The following is a 20059-nucleotide window of genomic DNA, read 5'->3' on the forward strand; positions in this document are numbered from 1 at the left end:
CTTTTCTTTTTGATAAGTCTGGCCAGGGACTTATCAATCTTATTAATTCTTTCAAAGAACCAGCTCCTAGTTTCATTGATCTGTTCTGTTCTTTTGCTTTCTATTTCATTGATTTCTGCTCTGATCTTTATTATTTCTCTTCTCCTGCTGGGTTTAGGCTTTATTTGCTGTTCTTTCTCCAGCCCCTTTAGGTGCAGGGTTAGGTTGTATAGTTGAGACCTTTCTTGTTTCTTAAGAAGGGCTTGTGTTGCTGTATACTTTCCTCTTAGGACCGCCTTTGCTGCAACCCAAAGATTTTGCACAGTTGTGATTTCATTTGTTCCCATGATTTTTTAAAATTCTTTAACTTCCTGGTTGACCCATTCATTCTTTAATAGGACGCTCTTTAGCCTCCATGTATTTGAGTGCTTTCCAACTTTCCTCTTGTGATTGAGTTCTAGTTTCTAACCATTGTGCTCCGAAAATATGCCGTGAATGATTCCTGTCTTTTGGTACCGGTTAAGACCTGATTTGTGACCTAGGATGTGATCTATTCTGGAGAATATTCCATGTGCACTAGAGAAGAATGTGTGTTGTTTCTTTGGGATGGAATATTCTGGATATATATGTGCAGTCTGTCTGGTCCAGTGTGTCATTTAAAGCCTTTATTTCCTTGTTGATATTTTGCTTAAATGATCTGTCCATTTCAGTGAGGGGGTAATTAAAGTCCCCTACTATTATTGTCAATGTGTTTCTTTGATTTTATTATTAATTGGTTTATATAATTGGCTCCTCTCATGTCAGGGGCATAGATATTTAAAATTGTTAGATCTTTTTGCTGGATTTACCCTTTAAGAATGATATAGTGTCCTTCCTCCTCTCTTATTATAGTCTTTGTTTTAAAATCCAATTTGTCTGATACAAGGATTGCCACCCCAGCTTTCTTTTGATGTCCATTAGCATGTTAAATGGAAATCTGGAGGTGTTTTTGGGTCTAAATGAGTCTCTTGCAGACAGCATATCGATGGGTCTTGTTTTTGTATCCATTCTGTCACCCTGTGTCTTTTGATTGGGGCATTTAGTGCATTTACATTCAGGGTAACTATTGAAAGATATGAATTTAGTTCCATTGTATTGCCTGTAAGGTGACTGTTACTGTGTATTGTCTGTGTTTCTTTGTGGTCTATGTTACTTTTAGGCTCTGTCTTTGCTTAGAGGACCCCTTTCAGTATTTCTTGTAGGGCTGGTTTGGTTTTCCCAAGTTCTTTTTGTTTGTCCTGGAAGCTTTTTATCCTTCAATTTTCAATGACAGCCTAGCTGGATATAGTATTCTTGGCTGCATATTTTTCTCATTTAGTGCCCTGAATATATCATGCCCGCCCTTTCGGCCTGCCAGGTCTCTGTGGATAGGTCTGCTGCCAGTCTAATGTTTCTACTGTTGTAGGTTACAGACCTCTTGTCCTGATCTGCTTTCAGGATTTTCTTTTTGTCTCTGAGACTTGTAGTAATTTTACTATTAAGATGTTGGGGTGTTGACCTATTTTTATTCATTTTGAGGGGGTTTATCTGTGCCTCCTGGATTATGATGCCTGTTTCCTTCCCTAAATTGGGGAAGTTCTCTGCTATAATTTGCTCCAGTAGACCTTCTGCCCCTCTTTCTTCTTCTTCGGGAATCCTAAGTATTCTAATATTGTTTCATCTTACAGTATCAGTTCTCTCTCGAATTCTGCCCTCATGATCCAGTAGTTGTTTATCTCTTTTTTTCAGCTTCTTTATTCGCCATCATTTGGTCTTCTATATCATTAATTCTCTTTTCTGCCTCATTTATCCTAGCAGTTAGAGCCTCCATTTTTTATTGCACCTCATTAATAGCCATTTTATTTTTATTTTTCTTTATTTTTTATAGCCATTTTGATTTAGACTTGGTTAGATTTTAGTTCTTTTATTACTCTAGAAAGGGATTCTGTAGTATCTTCTATGCTTTTTTCAATCCCAGCTAGTAGCTTTATAATTGTCATTCGAACTCTGGTTCCGACATCTTACTAATGTCCGTAATGATTAGGTCCCTGGCAGTCGGTACTGTCTCTTGTGCTTTTTGAGGTGAGTTTTTCCATTTTGTGATTTTGTCCTGAGAAAAATAGATGAATGAGAGAACAAAATGCTAAAAGAGTAACAGTGACCCCAGAAAAATATACACTAAACAAATCAGAAGAGACCCGAAACCGGCGGGGGGTGGGGATAAAACAGTATGATCAGGCTGTGGAATAGAAAGAGCTACACACTAGACTTTGGGTGTATTTTGGTCTGTTAGAAGAAACTGCCTCCCAAAACTTTAAAGAAAAACTTTATACATATACATGCATATATACATGTAAACACACACAAAAATAAGGGTAAATACGATGAAGGGATGAAATATGACTGTAAAGGAATTGATAATATGTTGGTTGGAAAAGGAAAGAACAATTAAAAAAATAGAAAAAGAAAAAAAATTAAAAAGATTAACTTTCGAAGACTAACGAATCATGAGAAAACAACCATGAATTTTTTTTTTAATCTTTAAATTTATTATGTTAATCACCATATATTACATCGTTAGTTTTTGATGTAGTCTTCCATGATTCATTGTTTGTGCATATCACCCAGTGTTCCATGCAGAACGTGCCCTCTTTAATACCCATCACCAGGCTAACCCATCCCCCCACCCCCTCCTTTCTAGAACCCTCAGTTTGTTTTTCAGAGTCCATCTCTCTCATGGTTCGTCTCCCCCTCCGATTTACTCCTCTTCATTCTTCCCCTCCTATAGCCATGAATTCTATGTGCTGTATTCCCCTAGCATTGGAGTTCTGACATTCTCATTGATCTGTAATCTTGGTCTTGGCTCGCTGTTCTTGCTGATCTTCTGGGGGAGGGGCCTGTTGCCGTGGTTCCCAAATGTCTTTGCCGGTCGTGGAATTGCCCCACCCTTGCCGGGCCAGGCTAAGTAATCTGCTCGGGTTTGCTCTCCATAGCTTTTGTTCTCTGAAAGCTTTCCATACAGCTTTGGAGGACAGCCATATTTTATCAATTCCTTTTTTAAAATCTTTTTTACTTTTCACTTTTACAGTCATATTCTATTCCTTCATTGTATTTAACTTTTATATATGTGTTTTTCTAACAGACCAAAATATATCCTAAATCTAATGTATGACTTTGTTCTAGTCTCCTGCCTGACCACATTTTTTTTTCCTTTTTTCAACCAACTTATCAATTTCTCTTTTAAAATCTTTAATTTTCATCTTTACAGTCATATTCCATGTATATACACGTGTACATGTATATGTATAAAGTTTTTCTTTAAAATTTTGGGAGGCAGTTTCTTCTAACAGACCAAAATACACCCAAAATCTAGTGTGTACTGTTGTTTCCCTATAGTTGTAATGCTTGGGGTTCTAACAGTTCCTTCAGAATATACCTAAGGAAAGGTGCCAAGATTCTGTAGTTTCTATGAGGCTTACAACTTTGGAGCAGATAGTAGTTCTAGCTCTGTCTCAGATTAGCTAAGTGACCTCCTCTCTCTGGGTTTCCCATTTCCCCATGTGTGAAATAACTGGCTTAGACTTCATGATCTCTGAAGTTCCCACTGTTCTACTAGGTCTATGAAAATTAGAAAAGGCTAATTTTTAAAATTTCTGTGTGTACATATCAGGATTGAAGCTTTTAAAAAAATTTATAAAACATATAATTCATTTTAAAACATTAAAGATTTACTTTAAAGGGAGAGTGCAGGGGGTGGAGAAGGGCAGAGGGGGAGAGAGAAACTCAGACTCCTTGCTGAATGCTGAGCCCAATGTGGGGCTCCATCTAATGATCCTGAGATCATGACCTGAGCTGAAACCAAGAGTTGGATGCTTAACCAACTGCACCACCCAGGCTCCCCTAAAATGAATTATATGTGCATTTTAAAGAAAATATGACACTCTAAGTTTTCTTCTTGCCTTTCCTAGGTCATTGTGGAAAGACATTTGCCATTTTGGAAAAATTTCTGAATCACAGCCATGACGAAATAGCATGGTTGGTCATTGTGGATGATGATACATTAATAAGGTAAGGAGTCCTTCTCATCCTAGGATGACTTTAAATTCTACATATATTCATATTCACAAGCTATGATGGGTACTTTTGCTCCTAGCCAAGATGGAGTAACAGGGACTAGATTTACCCTAACATCTGAAACAACTCCCCCAAAAGGACAAAATATATGAAATGAGGGTTTTTAAGACACAAGATTTAAGAAAAATCCAGTGGATACATTAGGCAAGAAAGGACAATGACCCCTCAGACACATGAAACATAGGAGGTGAGTTCTACAACTACCCCAGCTAACTGCCTTAAGGAAGTATAAATAGTTGCTGAGGGAGGGGAACCTAGGTGGAACCTGGGCAACCCTGGAGTTGAAGAGATGATGCTGAGAGCCTGGGGTGACTGAGGCCATTAATTTGCAGGACAGAGCACTGGAGAGGGAGAGCTGCAGAGAAGGAGAACACCAGAGATCTGTGGGGCCTCCCTTTAAGTACTGATCAGTACAAATGTGTATGAAGAAACTACTGGAGGCTGGGGAGAGAACCAGCCAAAATGATGAGAGGGGATGGTGGCCAACACACAGGGCTGAGTATAGTACCTGTTCTCACCAGCCTCACTGTGAAACCTTGGATTCATAGGGTATTGGGTAAAGTATATAGAAGTGTCTTGTTTTAATAGCAGGGAAACAGCTAAGGCTGGATTAAGTACTGCTCCAGTCCTGCCCAAGAGATCTTAAAAGACCTCCAAAGAACAAACTGTTTCCAAGTAACTATTCTGCATCCAAGAACAAAGCTCAAGAAGATTTCTAGGAATACCAAAATATCCATAACCCAACAAAAATTCATAGGGTTTGGCATTCAGTCAAAAGTTATCAGACATGCAAAGCAGTGGGAAAACACACCCATAATGAGAAAAATCAGTTGATTAAAATTACCCTAGAAATGAGTGTTAACTAGTTGTTGTAACTAACAGAACTGGTAGTTATAACTTAATAACTCTTCCCTTTATTCAAAAAGGAACATGAAAGGTATAACAAAACTGAACTAGAGATGAAAACTACATTGTCTGAGGTGAAAAATCCAGTGGATAAGATTAACAAGTTAGTTAGCTATTGCAGAAGAAAATATGAGGACACTGCAATAGTAACTATACAAAGGAAATACAAAGATAAATAATTTAAAATCAGTGAACAGATCATCACTGAGCTGTGGTACGGTCTCAGGTGGCTTTGTATATATGCAATTTGGAGTTCCCCAAAAGGGCACCTGACAAATATTTAAAGAAATATTTTCCAAATTTGATGAAAACTATAAATCAGCTGATACAGACACTGATTCCAGATCGGTGAACCCTAGACACAACTGTGAGCATGGAAGCATAGCATAATCACCTCCAACAATGGGGTCTTTTTCAAGGACATCTTGTATAGCATTTATTATATCTGTAACCACTTATGTCATCAATCTTCAGTATATATTAAAAGTTTTGCCACATTTCTTCATATTTACCAGCACTAATATCTAATTGCCCAATGAGGCCTTAAATGTGTTTTTTTGCTTTGAGCTTGTCACCTTTTCCTTGTAAGACTCTGACGTCATTCTTGGTTGCATGAACTTTGACTTCTAAGTCATGAGGCTGAATAATTGCAAGATTTAGAGTCAGGTCAAAAATTCAAAAACTGAGGGGGTACCTTGCACAGCTTAGTTGGTTAAGCATTCAACTCTTGATCTCAGCTCAGGTTTTGATCTCAGGGTCATGAGTTCAAGCCCCACTTTGGGCTCCATGCTGGGCATAGAGCCTACTTAAAAAAAATTCAAAAACTTAAAAAAGGAAGTGGTCAAGAAAGGGAAAAAGTGAAAGTAGAATTTTAGACTCAAAGAAAGAAAAAGGCAAATTCATATCTGGAGTTATGACTAAAACACCCCACAGTAAACAAATTCAAATGAAAATTTAATAAGGGACATGGATGAAAATTAGGAAGGTAATCCAGAAAATGGGGTCAAGTAGTTAAAAAGGTTAGAAAAAAACTGGTTAAAATGAAGAGGCAGTGAAGCCCAACACATGTATAATTGGAGTTCCTGATTGAAGGAAAAAAATCAAAAACAGAAATAACATTACCAGAAATAAAATAGTACCTTAATGTGTATGTTGAAAGGGCCTACCTAGTAGGTGCCATGGAAAATTCACTTGGGACCCTCAGCTTCTTCACATGGCTGGGTAAAACTACTAGATTTTGATAACTTCCTCTGAGTCTTGAGGCAAAATGATGAAATAACTGTAGAGCAAGAAATTAAGACTGGCATCAGACATCTCAGAATAACATAAGTACGGAAACAGGAACAGGTTAAACTCAAAAAATTGTGAATCACAAATTTTACATGCAGCTAAGATTCTCTTAAGTATCAAGGCTGTAAGAAATTAATGTCCATGAACTAAGGGAGCAGTGTGCACATGCTGCATCCTTCCTGGGGAATATATTAGAGAACTTCATGCAAACGAGAGATGAAATTTGGGCAAGAGGACTGATGGTAGACAGTTCATATATTTAACTGTAAAAATAGGGTTGGGGGTGTGGGTAGGGGAATAGTATATAAATGTAATATGTTGACAAAGCAGAAACTTGCAACTTTAAAAAAAATGGAAAGAAAAGGGAAAGTAGAATAAAACATGGCTTACTGTATAGCTCAGATGGGATTCAAAGGATACCATGTAAAACTGACAGATCTAATAAAATGTTAAATAAGAAAGCATAATAAGGCATAAAAAGTTAGATACAAGATAATGGGAAAAACTTGTCCAACACAAAGAATTTTTTTTAAAGGAAAAATTAAAGAAACACAGTAAATAGTGTATAATTAAAACAAAGCAATTTCAGTGTTGAAACCAAATATCAGTCATGTCACTAAATTTGAATGGGTTTAACTCAAAGAACTTTTCAAATTGGCTCATAAAGCAAACCCCAATTCCGTACTTTTGTATAAGACATACCTAAACATAGTTCTTCAAAAAGCCTAAAAATAAAAGGATAAAGATTTGGCAAACCAATGAGAATAAAAAATTCACTTCCCAACTCTAAAAGCTGGGGGGAAGAAAAAAATCACAAAGCCAACCCAAAAAAGCACAAGGAAATAATAAAGATACATGCAGAAATGATGAGGTAGAGAAAAAGATCAAATTTATCAAAATTTTGTTTCCTTGAAAAATTGGTACTGAATGCTTTTCTCATTTAATGGTATCTCCTGGAAATCAAAGTGCACAATGTATTTAGTATGCTGGTCTCTGTAAGAATGAAAAGGAAATAAAGCATACCTGTGTCTCCTTATCTTCACAAAAATAAGTAAGGGACAGATGAACCAGTAAACCATGAAGTTGGTTTCTAAAAGTGTTGGTAGAAGAGGATAGATGGAGTAGGGGAGGGTGGGATACTTCTGAATCTCTTTTAATTTAGTTGAGTTGGGGAAGCCTGCTCATATTTTACATATTTGAAAATAAGGACAGGAGAAAAGTCAAAGATAGAGGGGGAAATGAACTCCACTGTGTTTCAGTGAACTCCACTGTGTTTCAAATGAAAACATCATCACACTGAAGGAAAAATGGTTTCCCATTGCCACATCTTGGACAAGCATCATATAATTAAGGACAACAATGAATTATGAACCATTAAAATTAGGACTCAGTGAGTTCATGCTTATAAGAAGTAGAAAATAGGTATGTTCATCAGGGATATTGACCTGTAGTTCTTTTTTTGTAGTGTCTTTATTTGGTTTTGGTATCAGGGTAATGCTAACCTCATAGAATGAAGTTTGAAGAAAAGCTTTTCTTCCTCTTCTGTTTCTTGAAATAGTTTTGAGAAGAGGCATTAACTCTTCTTTAAAAGTTTGACGGAATTCACCTGTGAAGACATCTCGTTCTAGACTTTTGTTGGGATTCAGTTTCCTTGCTGGTAATCAGTCTGTTCAGATTTTCTGTTTCTTCCTGATTCAGTTCTGGGAGGTTGTATGCTTCTAGGAATTTATCCATTTCTTCTAGGTTACCTGAAACTAATATAACACTGTACGTTAATTACACTGGAATTAAAATAAAAAAGCAATGGAAAAATGATAACTGTCCAGTGGAGAAACCAGACAACAACTTGACTGGGTGGTCAGAATAGGTATCACCAGTGAAGATCAGAAGGACATCGTGTGTCAGATGCAGCATCACACAATACTGTGACTGGGAATGTATGTGTTGGACTTTATCATGAAACACCAGACAAACCCAACATGAGGATCATTCCATTAAAATTAGGGGAGGTGCTTTAAAAATACCAGTGTCATGAAAGACAAAAGCTGAATAACTATTACAGATTAAGAGAGAATAAAGTGATATGATAAATAAATGCAATAAGGGATCCTGAGCTGCATCCTGTTCTGAAGGGAAGATGTGCTATAACAGACATTGGGTCAATTGATAAAACTGGAATATGGTGGTAGCTTAGATATAAGCATTTATTTTCAGTTTTGGAATCCTAATTAAGGCTGCTATGAACCTTTGTGTACATATCTTTGTAAATATATCTATTTATCTTGGCTAAATACCTATGAGTAGAATGGCTGGAACATATAGGTGTATATTTAACTTAAGAAAATTACTGTATTAAAGTTTTTGAAATCCTTAAACTTTTCCTGTTCTTAGGACATTTATGTATTTAGGGGAAAGGGGCATAATGTATGAGGCTTACTCCCAAATATTTTAGAAAAGAGAAAATATGTATACACACACACGTACACATGCACATATACACACATACATCTATATATAGACAGATATAAATATATGAATATAGAGAGAGAAATATTGAGAGCATTATAAAGCAAATAGGGTAAAGTTAACAACTGGTGAATATGGGTAAAGGATATAGGAGAGTATTTTCCATTGTACTACTCTTGGAATTTTTCTAAAATCTTGAAATTACTTCCAAATAAAATGTCAAAAAATAAAAACCATAGGTTAGAGTAGACTTTCATCTGGCAATCAGTATTCTAACAAAATGAAGGATAAAAATCATATAACCATCTCAATAGATGTATAAAAAGAATTTGACGAGATTCTATTCGGGATAAAAATTCTCAACAAAAGAGATATGTTCCTTCTAAGCCCAAACATAATAAAGGCCATATGTGAAAAACCCACAGCTCAGATCATCCTCAATGGTGAAAAATTGAGAGCTTTTTCCCTAAGGTCAGAAACTTGTCTTGTTTCCACCCTCACTACTTTTATTCGACATAGTCTAGAAGTCCTAGCCATAGCAGTCAGACAAGAAATAAGAGGCATCCACATTGGTAAAAAAGTCCAACTGTCATCTTTTAGATGACATGATATACATAGAAAACCTTAAAGATTCCACCAAAAAAACTACTAGAATGAATTCACTAAAGTTGCAAGATTCAAAATTAATATCCAGAAATTAGTGTTTCTATACACTAAAACAAAGTCACAGAAAGAGAAATTAAGAACACACCATTTGCAGTTGCACCAAAAAGAATACCTAGGAATGAACTTAACTAAAGGGGTGAAAGACTTGTACTCTGAAAACTATAAAACACTGATGAAAGAAATAGAAGGTGACACAAACAAATGGAAAGATATTCTATCCTCACGGGTTGGAAGAATATTGTCAAAATGTCCTATTACCCAAAGCAGTCTACAGATTCAGTGCAATCCATGTCAAAATATCAACAGTATTTTTCTTAAAATTAGAATAATCCTAAAATTCGTAGGGAACTACAGAAGACCCCAAATAGCCAAAAAGCATTGTTGATAAAAAAACAAACAAACCTGGAGGTATCACAATCCCAGGTTTCAAGATATACTACAAAGTTGTAGTAATCAAAACCATATGGTATTGGCATAAAGACAGATGCATAGATCAGTGGAACAGGATAGAGACCCCAGAAATAAGCCCACATTAATATAGTTAATCTATGAAAAAGGAGGCAAGAATATACAATGGGCAAAAGTCAATGTTTTCAACAAGTGGTGCTGGGAAAACTGGACAGCAACACGTAAAACAAGGAAAGTGGACTGTTTTCTAACACCATACACAAAAATAAACTCAAAATGTATTAGAAACCTAAATATGAAACCTGAAACCATAAAAATCTGAGGAGAGGGCTTAAGCAATACTTTCTGTGACATTGGCCATAGCAACATTTTTCTAGGTATGTCTAAGACAAAAAATAACTATGAGACTACATCAAAATGAAAGGTTTTTGCACAGTGAAGGAAACCATCAACAAAGCAAAAAGCATCAACCTACTGAATGGGAGAAGATATTTGCAAATGATGTATCCAATAAGGGGTTAATATCCAAAATATGTAAAGAAGTCCTACAACACAAAAAAACAATCTGATTAAAAAATGGGCAGAGCACCTGGATAGACATTTCTCCAAAGAAGACATACAGATGGCCAACAGGCACATGAAAAGATGCTCTATCAGTAATTTTGAGGGAAGTGCAAAATCAAAACCACAATGAGATATCACACCAGTCAGAATGGCAAAAATCAAATGCAAGAAACAAGAGTTGGCAAGGATGTAGAGAAAAAGGAACTCTTTTGTGCTGCTAGTGCTAACACAAACTGGTGTGGCCATTGTGGAAAACAGTATGGAGGTTCCTCAAAAAGTCAGAAGTAGAAATACCATATGATCCAATAATTCCATTATTGGGGGATTACACAGGGAAGAGGAAAACTCCAATTTGAAAAGATATATGCACCCCTCTGTTTATTGCATTATTTACAGTAGGCAAGACATGGAAGCAGCCCAAGTGTCCATTGATAAATGGATAAAGATGTGGTGTATATATATAGAGTGGAATATTACTTAGCTATAAAAGAAAGATCTTGCCATTTGTGACAACATGGATGGACCTGGAGGGTATTAAGTGAAATAAGGTTTTTGTCTTTCTCAGTCGGAATTATGATTCCACTAATAGAATATAAAAAAATAAAAATAAATCAGACCTATAAAGAACTGATGATTGCCAGAGAGAAGGGGAGTGGGAGATTGGGCAAAATATGTGAAGGATAGGGGAGATACAGACCTCCAGTTATGAAATGAGTGAGCCATGGGAATAAAAAGCAGAACATAAGGAATACCATCCATGATACTGTAGTTAGCAATGTAATGGGACAGAGGGTAGTTATACTTGTGGTGAGCATAACATTGCATATAAACGTGTCAGATCACTAAATTGTACCTCTGAAACTTAGGTAACATTATGTGTCCATTAGACATACACACAGAAATCAGTATTATGCTGTTAGAAAATCTCTATGCAACGCTAAGCTGTGTTATATATGATTTTGATAGCATGTAATCTTAACTGTTGCCATACTGTTTTTCTTCATTTCTGTGCCTCAAAATTGCCTGATATGGTAACATATTGTTAAATAAAAGTTCCTTTCCTGGATGAACAGCCAATCCACTTGGATAGAATTGGAGATTCATCTGCTTTATCCACATTTCTAGTTTTTAGCAAAATGAAGCACATGATAGTTGTCAGACTCCGTTTATGATTCTTTAGCTTTAAAATTATATCATGAGTAGGGAAATGGTTGATGTTAAAAGGAAAAGAAACCCAGATGAGATGTTAAATCCCAGTTATTTTAACCTCAGAAATTATAAGTTGAGGGTTGAATTGACATGTTTACAATATGCAGGAGGAAGAGAAATACTTTTCATTTCTTCTCAGGTCAAGAAGTAGATGTAAATTTGCCCCAGAGGTCTTTGAGGTTTGTTTGTTTGTTTGTTTGTTAATACATACAGACTTTTACCAGCTGAAGGCTTCCGTGGCCTTAGAGATCTTTGAGTATATTCTCCATAACTGAATAGTGTCTTACTAGGTATCTGCAAACTTCCTCACCTTCCCCTGCAGAGTTATCAGCTGACTTCCTGAAGGCAGATTCCAAACTAGGTGCCTAGAATGTTTACCTTGTGTGCCCCAAACACGACAAGTCTCCAAGATAATGTATTCCGGCCACTGAGAAACTGTCAACATTGTCAGTGGCCTTGACCTCCAGGCAGATATAAACATGATTAGCAAACTTGTGAACTTTTAGTACCATATTTTTAAGCAATTTTTTTCACACGTTAAATTTATTTTCTTCACTTTCAGCTTTAGGCTTATTAGCTGGGCTGTTTAAGATGCAGGAGCGTGGATTGGAAAGGTGTCCTCCTCTCTACTTCATGCACCTCCACTTTGACTTCTTAAGACCCTACCTATCCCCCAAAAGAAGAAAAATGAAATTCTAGAGCACCAGTCTTCTAGATATTAATACTTCTCTGTAAGAACTTATGATTAATAATTTAGAGAAATACTGGATATATCCACCTCTTGAACATGCATGATGCTTGTCAGGCTGGAGAAACATTGAAATTTATTTAGCCAATTAAAAAAAATTAATCTGAAATTGACCAGGGAGCAACTCTTTTCAGAAAACACTGATTAATGTCATGAGAGAACTGGGGATTTGGTAGAGTGTGACCTGGCCAGCTCTAGTTAGAACATACAGTGGAAGGACTTTATAAAGTATCTGTAAGTGGTGTAAGTTCTTCAAACACAGAAAAGCTAGCCCTTCTCAATATCAACCTTTGTCTCACCTTTAAAAAGCTATTTCTAGATTTTAATTTCCTACAAAGTCTTTTTCTTCCTTCATCCTTATGGCAGCTCTCATTGCAGGCATTTCTGTGATCGGCTCCTAGATATTCTCATTGCCCTTTGTAAGCTATCTTGTTGACTTGTACAAAGTACAGTTACCAGAGGTATAAATAGACAAAAAGACAACTCATGTGGCCTTACTCGGGGGGAAACATATGCATGGCTGTGCACCATAATTGGAAGGTTTCCTGGAAAGCCTCATTGCCCAAATTCCCTTTCCCCACCTGCCAGCCATGTGCCTGACATGGACCTCATTTGTACCTCAAACATTCCATTATGGGGGGGGGGGCACCTGGGTAGTGCAGTTGGTTAAGCATCCAGCTCTTGGTTCCAGCTCAGGTTGAGATCTTAGAGTCGTGGGATTGAGCCCTGCATCGGGCTACGCCTGCTCATTGCAGTCTGCTAGTTTCTTTCTCCTTCTGCCCAGCCCCCCACTCCCCTCACGTGCTCGCTTGCTCTCTAAATCTAAAAAAAAAAAAAAAAAAAAATCCATTTGGGGGCCATTAAAAAAACGAAAAGATACCAAGTGTTAGGAAGTGGCAGAGGGTCAGTAAGGTCTCCTCCAGACTGAGAAGTCCTTTTAATACCAAAAAATGAAGCAAGTCCCTCCATACCTGTTCACAGAATTTTATTCTGGGTAACTTACCGACGGGTGGCTGGGTGGGCTGACAGACGATCCCAGACGATCCCGGCTATAATAGACTCTTAGTCTCCACCCCTATTCGAGGCCTCTATCCGGCCCTTTCACCAGCTCTTATGGTGTGAGGGGCATGGTGGGGAGGGCTCACGGTAGTATCTTAAGTGGCACCACCTGTGCACTAGACGCTCTACCCGTTATCTAAAGTGGCACCACCTGTGCACTAGACGCTCTACCCGTTATCTAAAGTGGCACCACCTGTGCACCAGAGGGGAGCACAAGTCCCACAGGTGGAGTCAATGTTGTCAGCACTCCTACACTCCATGCCCTCCCCACCTGGCATCGTTATGGCCCATATAATATTTACTCTAGTACCAGATACCAAGAGGGGCCTTGCATCCCGGTGCCGCAGCAGCAATACAAATAGCAACAGGAGCTTAACCAGTACCACTACGGGTTTTTCAGCATTCCGCATTCTTGAGGGGTGCGGCGATGACCAGTCTAACTACTTCCTGCTGAAGAGGGGTGCAGGTCAAGAGTTGAGGAATGAAACTGCCTTTCAACCAATTGCAGAGATTCTGTAGTACTAAGTTGAGCCCCCATCCTTTATAGAGCCATTACTTTGGAAGTCTTGCATATAGTCTTAGCATTTTAGTCTACATTTTAATAAGGCCAATTAGGTCAGTTCATTTGAACAGTGGTCCCATTTCAGGAGGTGGTCTTGCTGGTGGGCTTTCAAAGTCAGGCCTATAAGTGTGCAAGCAGTCAGGTAGAAAATTAGCCATATATGCAAGAAAACCAAAAGAATTCAGGGTCCAGCCTAGTTTTAGAAGTAAACAATCAACATTCAAAGACAATCAGAACTAGAATCTAACACCCATAAAGATAAATCACCAAATCAACTTTTTCCTCTCTAAAATCACCCTCATTTCTATCAAAGGTAGCCAAATTAAGTTGTTTGTGGGGGCACCTGGGTGGCTTAGTTGGTTAAGCATCAGATTCCTGATTTTGACTCAGGTTCATGAAATCAAGCCCCATTAGGCTCCAAGTCCAGCATGGTGTCTGCTTGAGATTCTCTCTCCCTCTGCCTCTGCCTCTCCCCCACTTAGTTTCCCCCTCCCTCACTGCCAAAAAAAAAGATCGTTTGTAAAACAAGTCCAATTTTAATAAACTTGGCCTAATTATTATTATTTTTGGCCTATTTACATAAATGCAGTAAGAATAGTGACTGGCCATTTAGGTTCTTCTAAAGCTGCTTTGTTGGAACTTCTCATAAGGAATTTCATATTGACATTTAACAGCCTTTGGAGGCCAGAAGCCAAGCCAAATACTTGCCATCAGACTTACCTGCAATACCTTTAGTTTGAGTTACTTCCACTCTTCTTGAGGTTCCCCCCAAAATATCCTGTGGTTTCTGAGACTGCCAGGAAGTAACCCTCCTTACCTGGTAAAGGCTCCCAGGAACCCTGTAAACAGGGACCAGGTTGAATTAATTTTTTCAAGGTGCTTCCTTGGCTCCATAAAGTCAACCTTAGCACCTTAAAACTGGCCCTATCAGAATCTATGCAGGTCTCTCTCAAATAGGACCTTCCGGTCATAGCCTTGGTAATATAACCACTGTTTCCAATGTTCCATTACAAGAACATGTTCTTATTGAACTTATACAAAGAACTATAATTGATTTCCCATTTTGTTGTTGCCACAAGCCCCAGCCAAATCCTGGATATGAACTTACATCTAGTCTACAACTCACATTTGGTATTAGTATCCCTATTAGTATCCCTAATGCCTATACTTATCTTTCCATAGATAAGTGTGCATTCAGCCAGTGACTCTTAGTGCTAGTACGGTCTGTTGGTTGGCACAAGACCAGTAAATGGTTAATTCCACCTGGGACCTCCGGTTGCCCCCTATTGCACGCACGAGAGGGGCAACACTGGCCTACCTCCTAGTCTCTGGGGGGTAGGTGGTATCCAGGTAGCAGGGGGGCACTTGGCAACACCCCTGGCTTTTTAGAGCCTTCCTTCAAGGAAGTAAACTGCTTTCCCTTAGGCAGTGCCTTCTAGAGGCTTAGCAAGACCGAATGGGTTGTTTGTATTTTCTCTACTAGTCCCAGATCATATTAGATCTTGCTACCGTTGTTTATGAGCTCTTGATAGGCCCCCTTTCCACCATTTTATCATTAGGAGGATCTTTTATTTTTCCCTGTTTTTCAGTCTATTTCCCTTTCGGTTTCATGTAAGTCTGCCATTATAGCGGCTACTATAGCAATGGGACGTTTAACCCCAGGGACGAGAACGGATACTAAAATCCCATACCCTGCCCCTGGGGCTGACTGTGAGATATGGACATTCATACAAGAGGAATGTAATTCTTTATTTGGGCCACCAAAATGCTGGGTGTAAATGCCATGTTTCATCCCCAGTTCTTCCATAGAACTTAACTAAAGAGGTGAAAGACCTTCTGTAGAGGTCCCGTGCAACGGAGGGGAGGGAACAGCCTCCTCATTAAACCAGGTTTTCTTAATGCTAGCATGTATCCAATCAGTCAGATTAGCTAAGTGCCTGCAGTTCTCACCCATACCTGCAGTATATAACCTTTGTCACAAGGCAGGTTGAGCCATGGCTTAGGCCATTTTTGATGTCTCAAATCCATTTACCGTAATACCATGTTCTCCAGTATCCCACAGTCATAACACCCAAGCTGCCACCCTTTCTGAGCCCTTTTGCTTCTCCACCATTTCAGATAGGTGTTTTTAGGGCATCCCTGTACTCACACACTGGTCTGAAATGCTCAAAAGACCTGGCCGAGTCTCCCCACAGAGTGGGGGCTAGCCAGCTTGGGATTTCCCCCACGCACAACAGGCTCCCCCCAGCATAGCCTCTTAACCCATGGCTTGTTTGATTTTCGGTATCCTGCCCACTACGCCAAGTGTTAGGAGGTGGAGGAGGTTCAGTCATGTATCCTCCAGACTGAGAAGGCACTTTAATACCGAAAATGGAAGCAAAAGCCACTCCATCCTGTTTAAAAAGCAGTTTTACTCAGGACAACTTACGGTTGGTTGGTTGGTTGGTTGGTCGGTTGGTTGGTCGGTCGGGACGGTAATATGCAGCAATTCTTTGCCACTATTCAGTTCAGACCTTAATCCCCAGCTTTTATGGCGCCAGGGGCGTGGTGGTGCTGTCACAGGGTAGTTATCTTAAGTGGTGCCACCTGTGTGCTAGAGGTGAGAACAAGATGGAGGATCAAAGATGGAGTCGCTGTTGTCGGCACTCCTACACCAAGTACACCTGAAAAGATTTGACAGTTCACACTTACTGAGAAACAGGACTGGTAGAAGTGAGCTAAACTGGTAGAAGTGAGCTAAACATTGGCCACCTTTACTTCATTAACCTGCCACCCTATTCACCCAGTCTAGGCAGCCATGTTCTGGCAGTGGCTTATTAAAACTGGGAAGTAAGACCCTGGTTTTTTAGTCTCTCTTCTGTTTACAGGAATATAGTGTCCACTGACTTTTTTTCTTTTTCTGAAAAAATACATTTTTTCTGTAAATCACTTGAATTTCATCTCTAAATGATTTCATATTGTTATCATACTATAATTATACATATATACATATAATTACATACTATGACCAGTGGGATGTAAGAATCATAAACTATTTACTGTGAACACACTTTTGAGTTTAAGTCATTATTGCTTATGTTCTCTTTGGAATTTTAGCATCTCCAGGCTCCAGCACTTGCTTAGCTGTTATGACTCCAGTGAACCAGTGTTTCTGGGAGAGCGGTACGGCTATGGCCTGGGCACTGGCGGCTACAGCTACATCACAGGAGGAGGAGGGTAACTATGAGCATGGCTTTCTGCACATACTCTCAGCATTAACTTCAGTTTCCGCGATATAGGGCTCGGTCTGTGGCGGTGGGACCTATCCTGATATCTAAGTGCTCTGTAAATGGCAGCCGTTTCTATAATAGGAAAGTGAACATTAAATTTGCTAAATATGAAAAGAACACACTAAAGAATATTTTACCCCACGAAGAAATATAAATCGTTGTCAAGGTATTGGGTAGAAATGTCCCTATAGGAATAATTGTTTCTAGGTAGCCAATTAGTTTTGATTGGTTAAATGAAAAAAGAAATTTGGATATAGATTTTGTCAGAAAATAAGTCATTAGACTTTTAAATTATCTAGTGCTAATAAATCATGTTTTGGAGAAGAGTAGTATAGAAGTTTAGACTTAAGCAATTAAATGATATTTGTGTAGGATTTATAGGTTTTAAATAACAGTGAAAAGTCAATGTCTTTAAATGAAGTATCTGCCTAATCTCTTGGGAAAGATTTTGATTTGATTTATATGGGTAAATCAATTGAGCAATTAGCCTTTCTATTATTTCTGTAGTCTTTGCTATTGGGGTATGTAGGGAAAATCTTAACTTGGTATAAACTATGGTGATTTAAAGTCATTCCAACAGGTATTTACTGAATGTCCACCATGTGCTGAGCAACATTCTTGGCACTGGTTTCCAAACATCTGAAGGGTCAGGACTTTATATTCTTACTTTGCAGTCCCCGAGATCAGAATAGTTCCTACTGCAGGACCTCAAGAACCACATTCCAGGGGTTCTGGCTGATTCAGTGGTTAATATAGCATGGCTATGGACATGACTCTTTCATAGTGATAACTAAGCCTGGGCATGAGTACTGATCTTTCTTGAGCAGTGGCTGTGCCTCTTCCTGAGGTCATTAGCAACAAGAGATGCAGGTGCAGGTGGGCCTTCAAAAAGACACTAAAGGGAAGCCCAAGGAGTATTGATCTCTTCATTTAAAAAAAAAAAAGGAAAAAAAACCCTCAAGCTATGTGCAGCCGTATGGTAATGCATTTAGTTTTCAGTGGGTGAGGTACTGGGTCTGGTTAAGGATCTGGGCATGGTATCTGTTGAGTAAGAACTTCCTACCTTCGAAAGGGGTCCTGTTATTTGAATATGGGTTTGTATATTTTGTAGCACATAGGTGTCGATATACTTTTAACATAGAAGTGATTTTTTGTCAAGAAAACTATTTTGTTGTCTTCCTTGCCTGTTGGATGTCACTGTTAGGTCTGAGACTGGCCCTTGAAGCGGGAAATGGCACTTGACAGCACGCAGCCAGCATTGCCTTTCATTGCTCCAGCTGGTTGCTCATTTACTCCAGGAGCCTCCTGGGTGTGGGCATGGGGGATGAAAACAAAGACCACAGTTCCTTCCCTCCTGGCGCTCACAGGCTCGTGCCAGATTGACAGATACACTGCATGAGTGTCACTGCTCCTTTTCCCAGGCCCATGGTGGGCACTGTAACCACCAAGCTGGCACCTTTAACCTCTTATATGTTCAACTTCTACCTTGCTACTGTGGACTTCCTGCCACCTCCAGTTTTCCCATCTTAAAACTCCTTCCTGCCACCACACCTCCCCCTTAAATCATCTTCAGAATCCACGATTCATGATCTCTGCTTCCCCACTTCCATCTGACCCCCGTGCTTGGCGTTCAACCTAAACCACCTTGCTGAGGTCTGTGGCCATGTCCATGTAGCCACATACAATGGTGCGATTCCAGCCTCTCTTGTGTTTAACCTCTTGGCCGCCTTTGACAGAGGTGACCGCCGCTCCTTGAAAGCCTCCTTTCTCTTGCTTTCCAGAACAGTGTCCTCTCCTTGTGTATTCCTGCCTTTCTGAGCATTCCTTCCCAGGTCCTTGTTCCTGTGCCTTAAATGGTTGTGTTTTCCAGGCATCTTTTCTGGTGTTCTTTCTCTTCTCACTCTGTATTCTCCTTGGTGATCTTATCTACCCCTATGACTATGCTGAAAGCACCCAAACCTCTGTCCCCAGCCTACAGCTCTTTCCTGACTTCGAGGCCATGTCCACTGGGGTGACAAGACCCAGCACTGCCATCCTGACCTCATCCTCTGACTCTGGCCCCCCTGCTTTAGTGTTTTTCCAGTCGTCTTGCCTCAGGGAATCACGAGTTCCCACCCCAGAGACCTGTGACTCTGCTTTACCCTTTCTCGCCCTCATTCCCCAGGACCCTGAAGTCACCCAGTCAGTTTGGTCTCATAAATACCACTTCTGTCTCCACCTCCCCAGGGCTAGTCGAGGTCACCCCACCTCTTACACGTGCGCTCCTGCCACAGCTCGTCTCCTCTGCTCCTTGCTGTCAACCACACTGTAGCCACAGAGACCTTTCCACAACCACGTCTGATCCTGTGGCCCTCCTGCTCAGAGGCCTTCACTCGCCTCCATTGCTTTTATTCTTCCACAAGAGCATGAATTCTTTCCTACTTTTGGCATCTGAGATAGTCTTTCGGATTCCTACAGGAGTCATGTTGGTCTGAGATTAGGCCTTATTTTAATCACCGCTGGTTTGCCGGGGCCACAGCCTCTCTGGGTGCTGCTGAGGCCACTGCATTGGGTCTGATTTCTCTGGGGGGTCTTGTCTCCTTCCTCCTGCTCTCTAACCCAGCTTGTCCCTGAAAGCTGCCACATCTTGCTACCCACATGGGAAGGATTCCTTTCTCTAGCAATTAGTTCTTCTGGGTTTCATATCATCCATCTCTTCAACAATTCCATAGGTTAATGTGATTTTAATTTTATTTGGATTTTTTTTTATTACCATGGGAAATGAAAGTCATTGCATTCTTT

At 39.4% G+C, this 20059-nt stretch overlaps 1 protein-coding gene across 1 annotated transcript in view; it reads left to right on the plus strand.

Annotated features, from left to right (window-relative positions):
* B3GLCT (beta 3-glucosyltransferase) overlaps nucleotides 1-20059 on the plus strand; it is a 136112-nt gene that overhangs the window by 98457 nt on the left and 17596 nt on the right. Inside the window, exons 13-14 of the mRNA XM_028106794.2 lie at nucleotides 3966-4065; nucleotides 17106-17225. Coding sequence (XP_027962595.2) covers nucleotides 3966-4065; nucleotides 17106-17225 — 220 coding nt within the window. The remainder of the gene's footprint in view (nucleotides 1-3965; nucleotides 4066-17105; nucleotides 17226-20059) is intronic.

This window comes from Eumetopias jubatus, unplaced genomic scaffold, assembly GCF_037043125.1.
Source record: "Eumetopias jubatus isolate StellerSeaLion01/CBP00866 unplaced genomic scaffold, mEumJub1_p1.0 scaffold_3, whole genome shotgun sequence".
NCBI classification, from domain to species: Eukaryota; Metazoa; Chordata; class Mammalia; order Carnivora; family Otariidae; genus Eumetopias; species Eumetopias jubatus.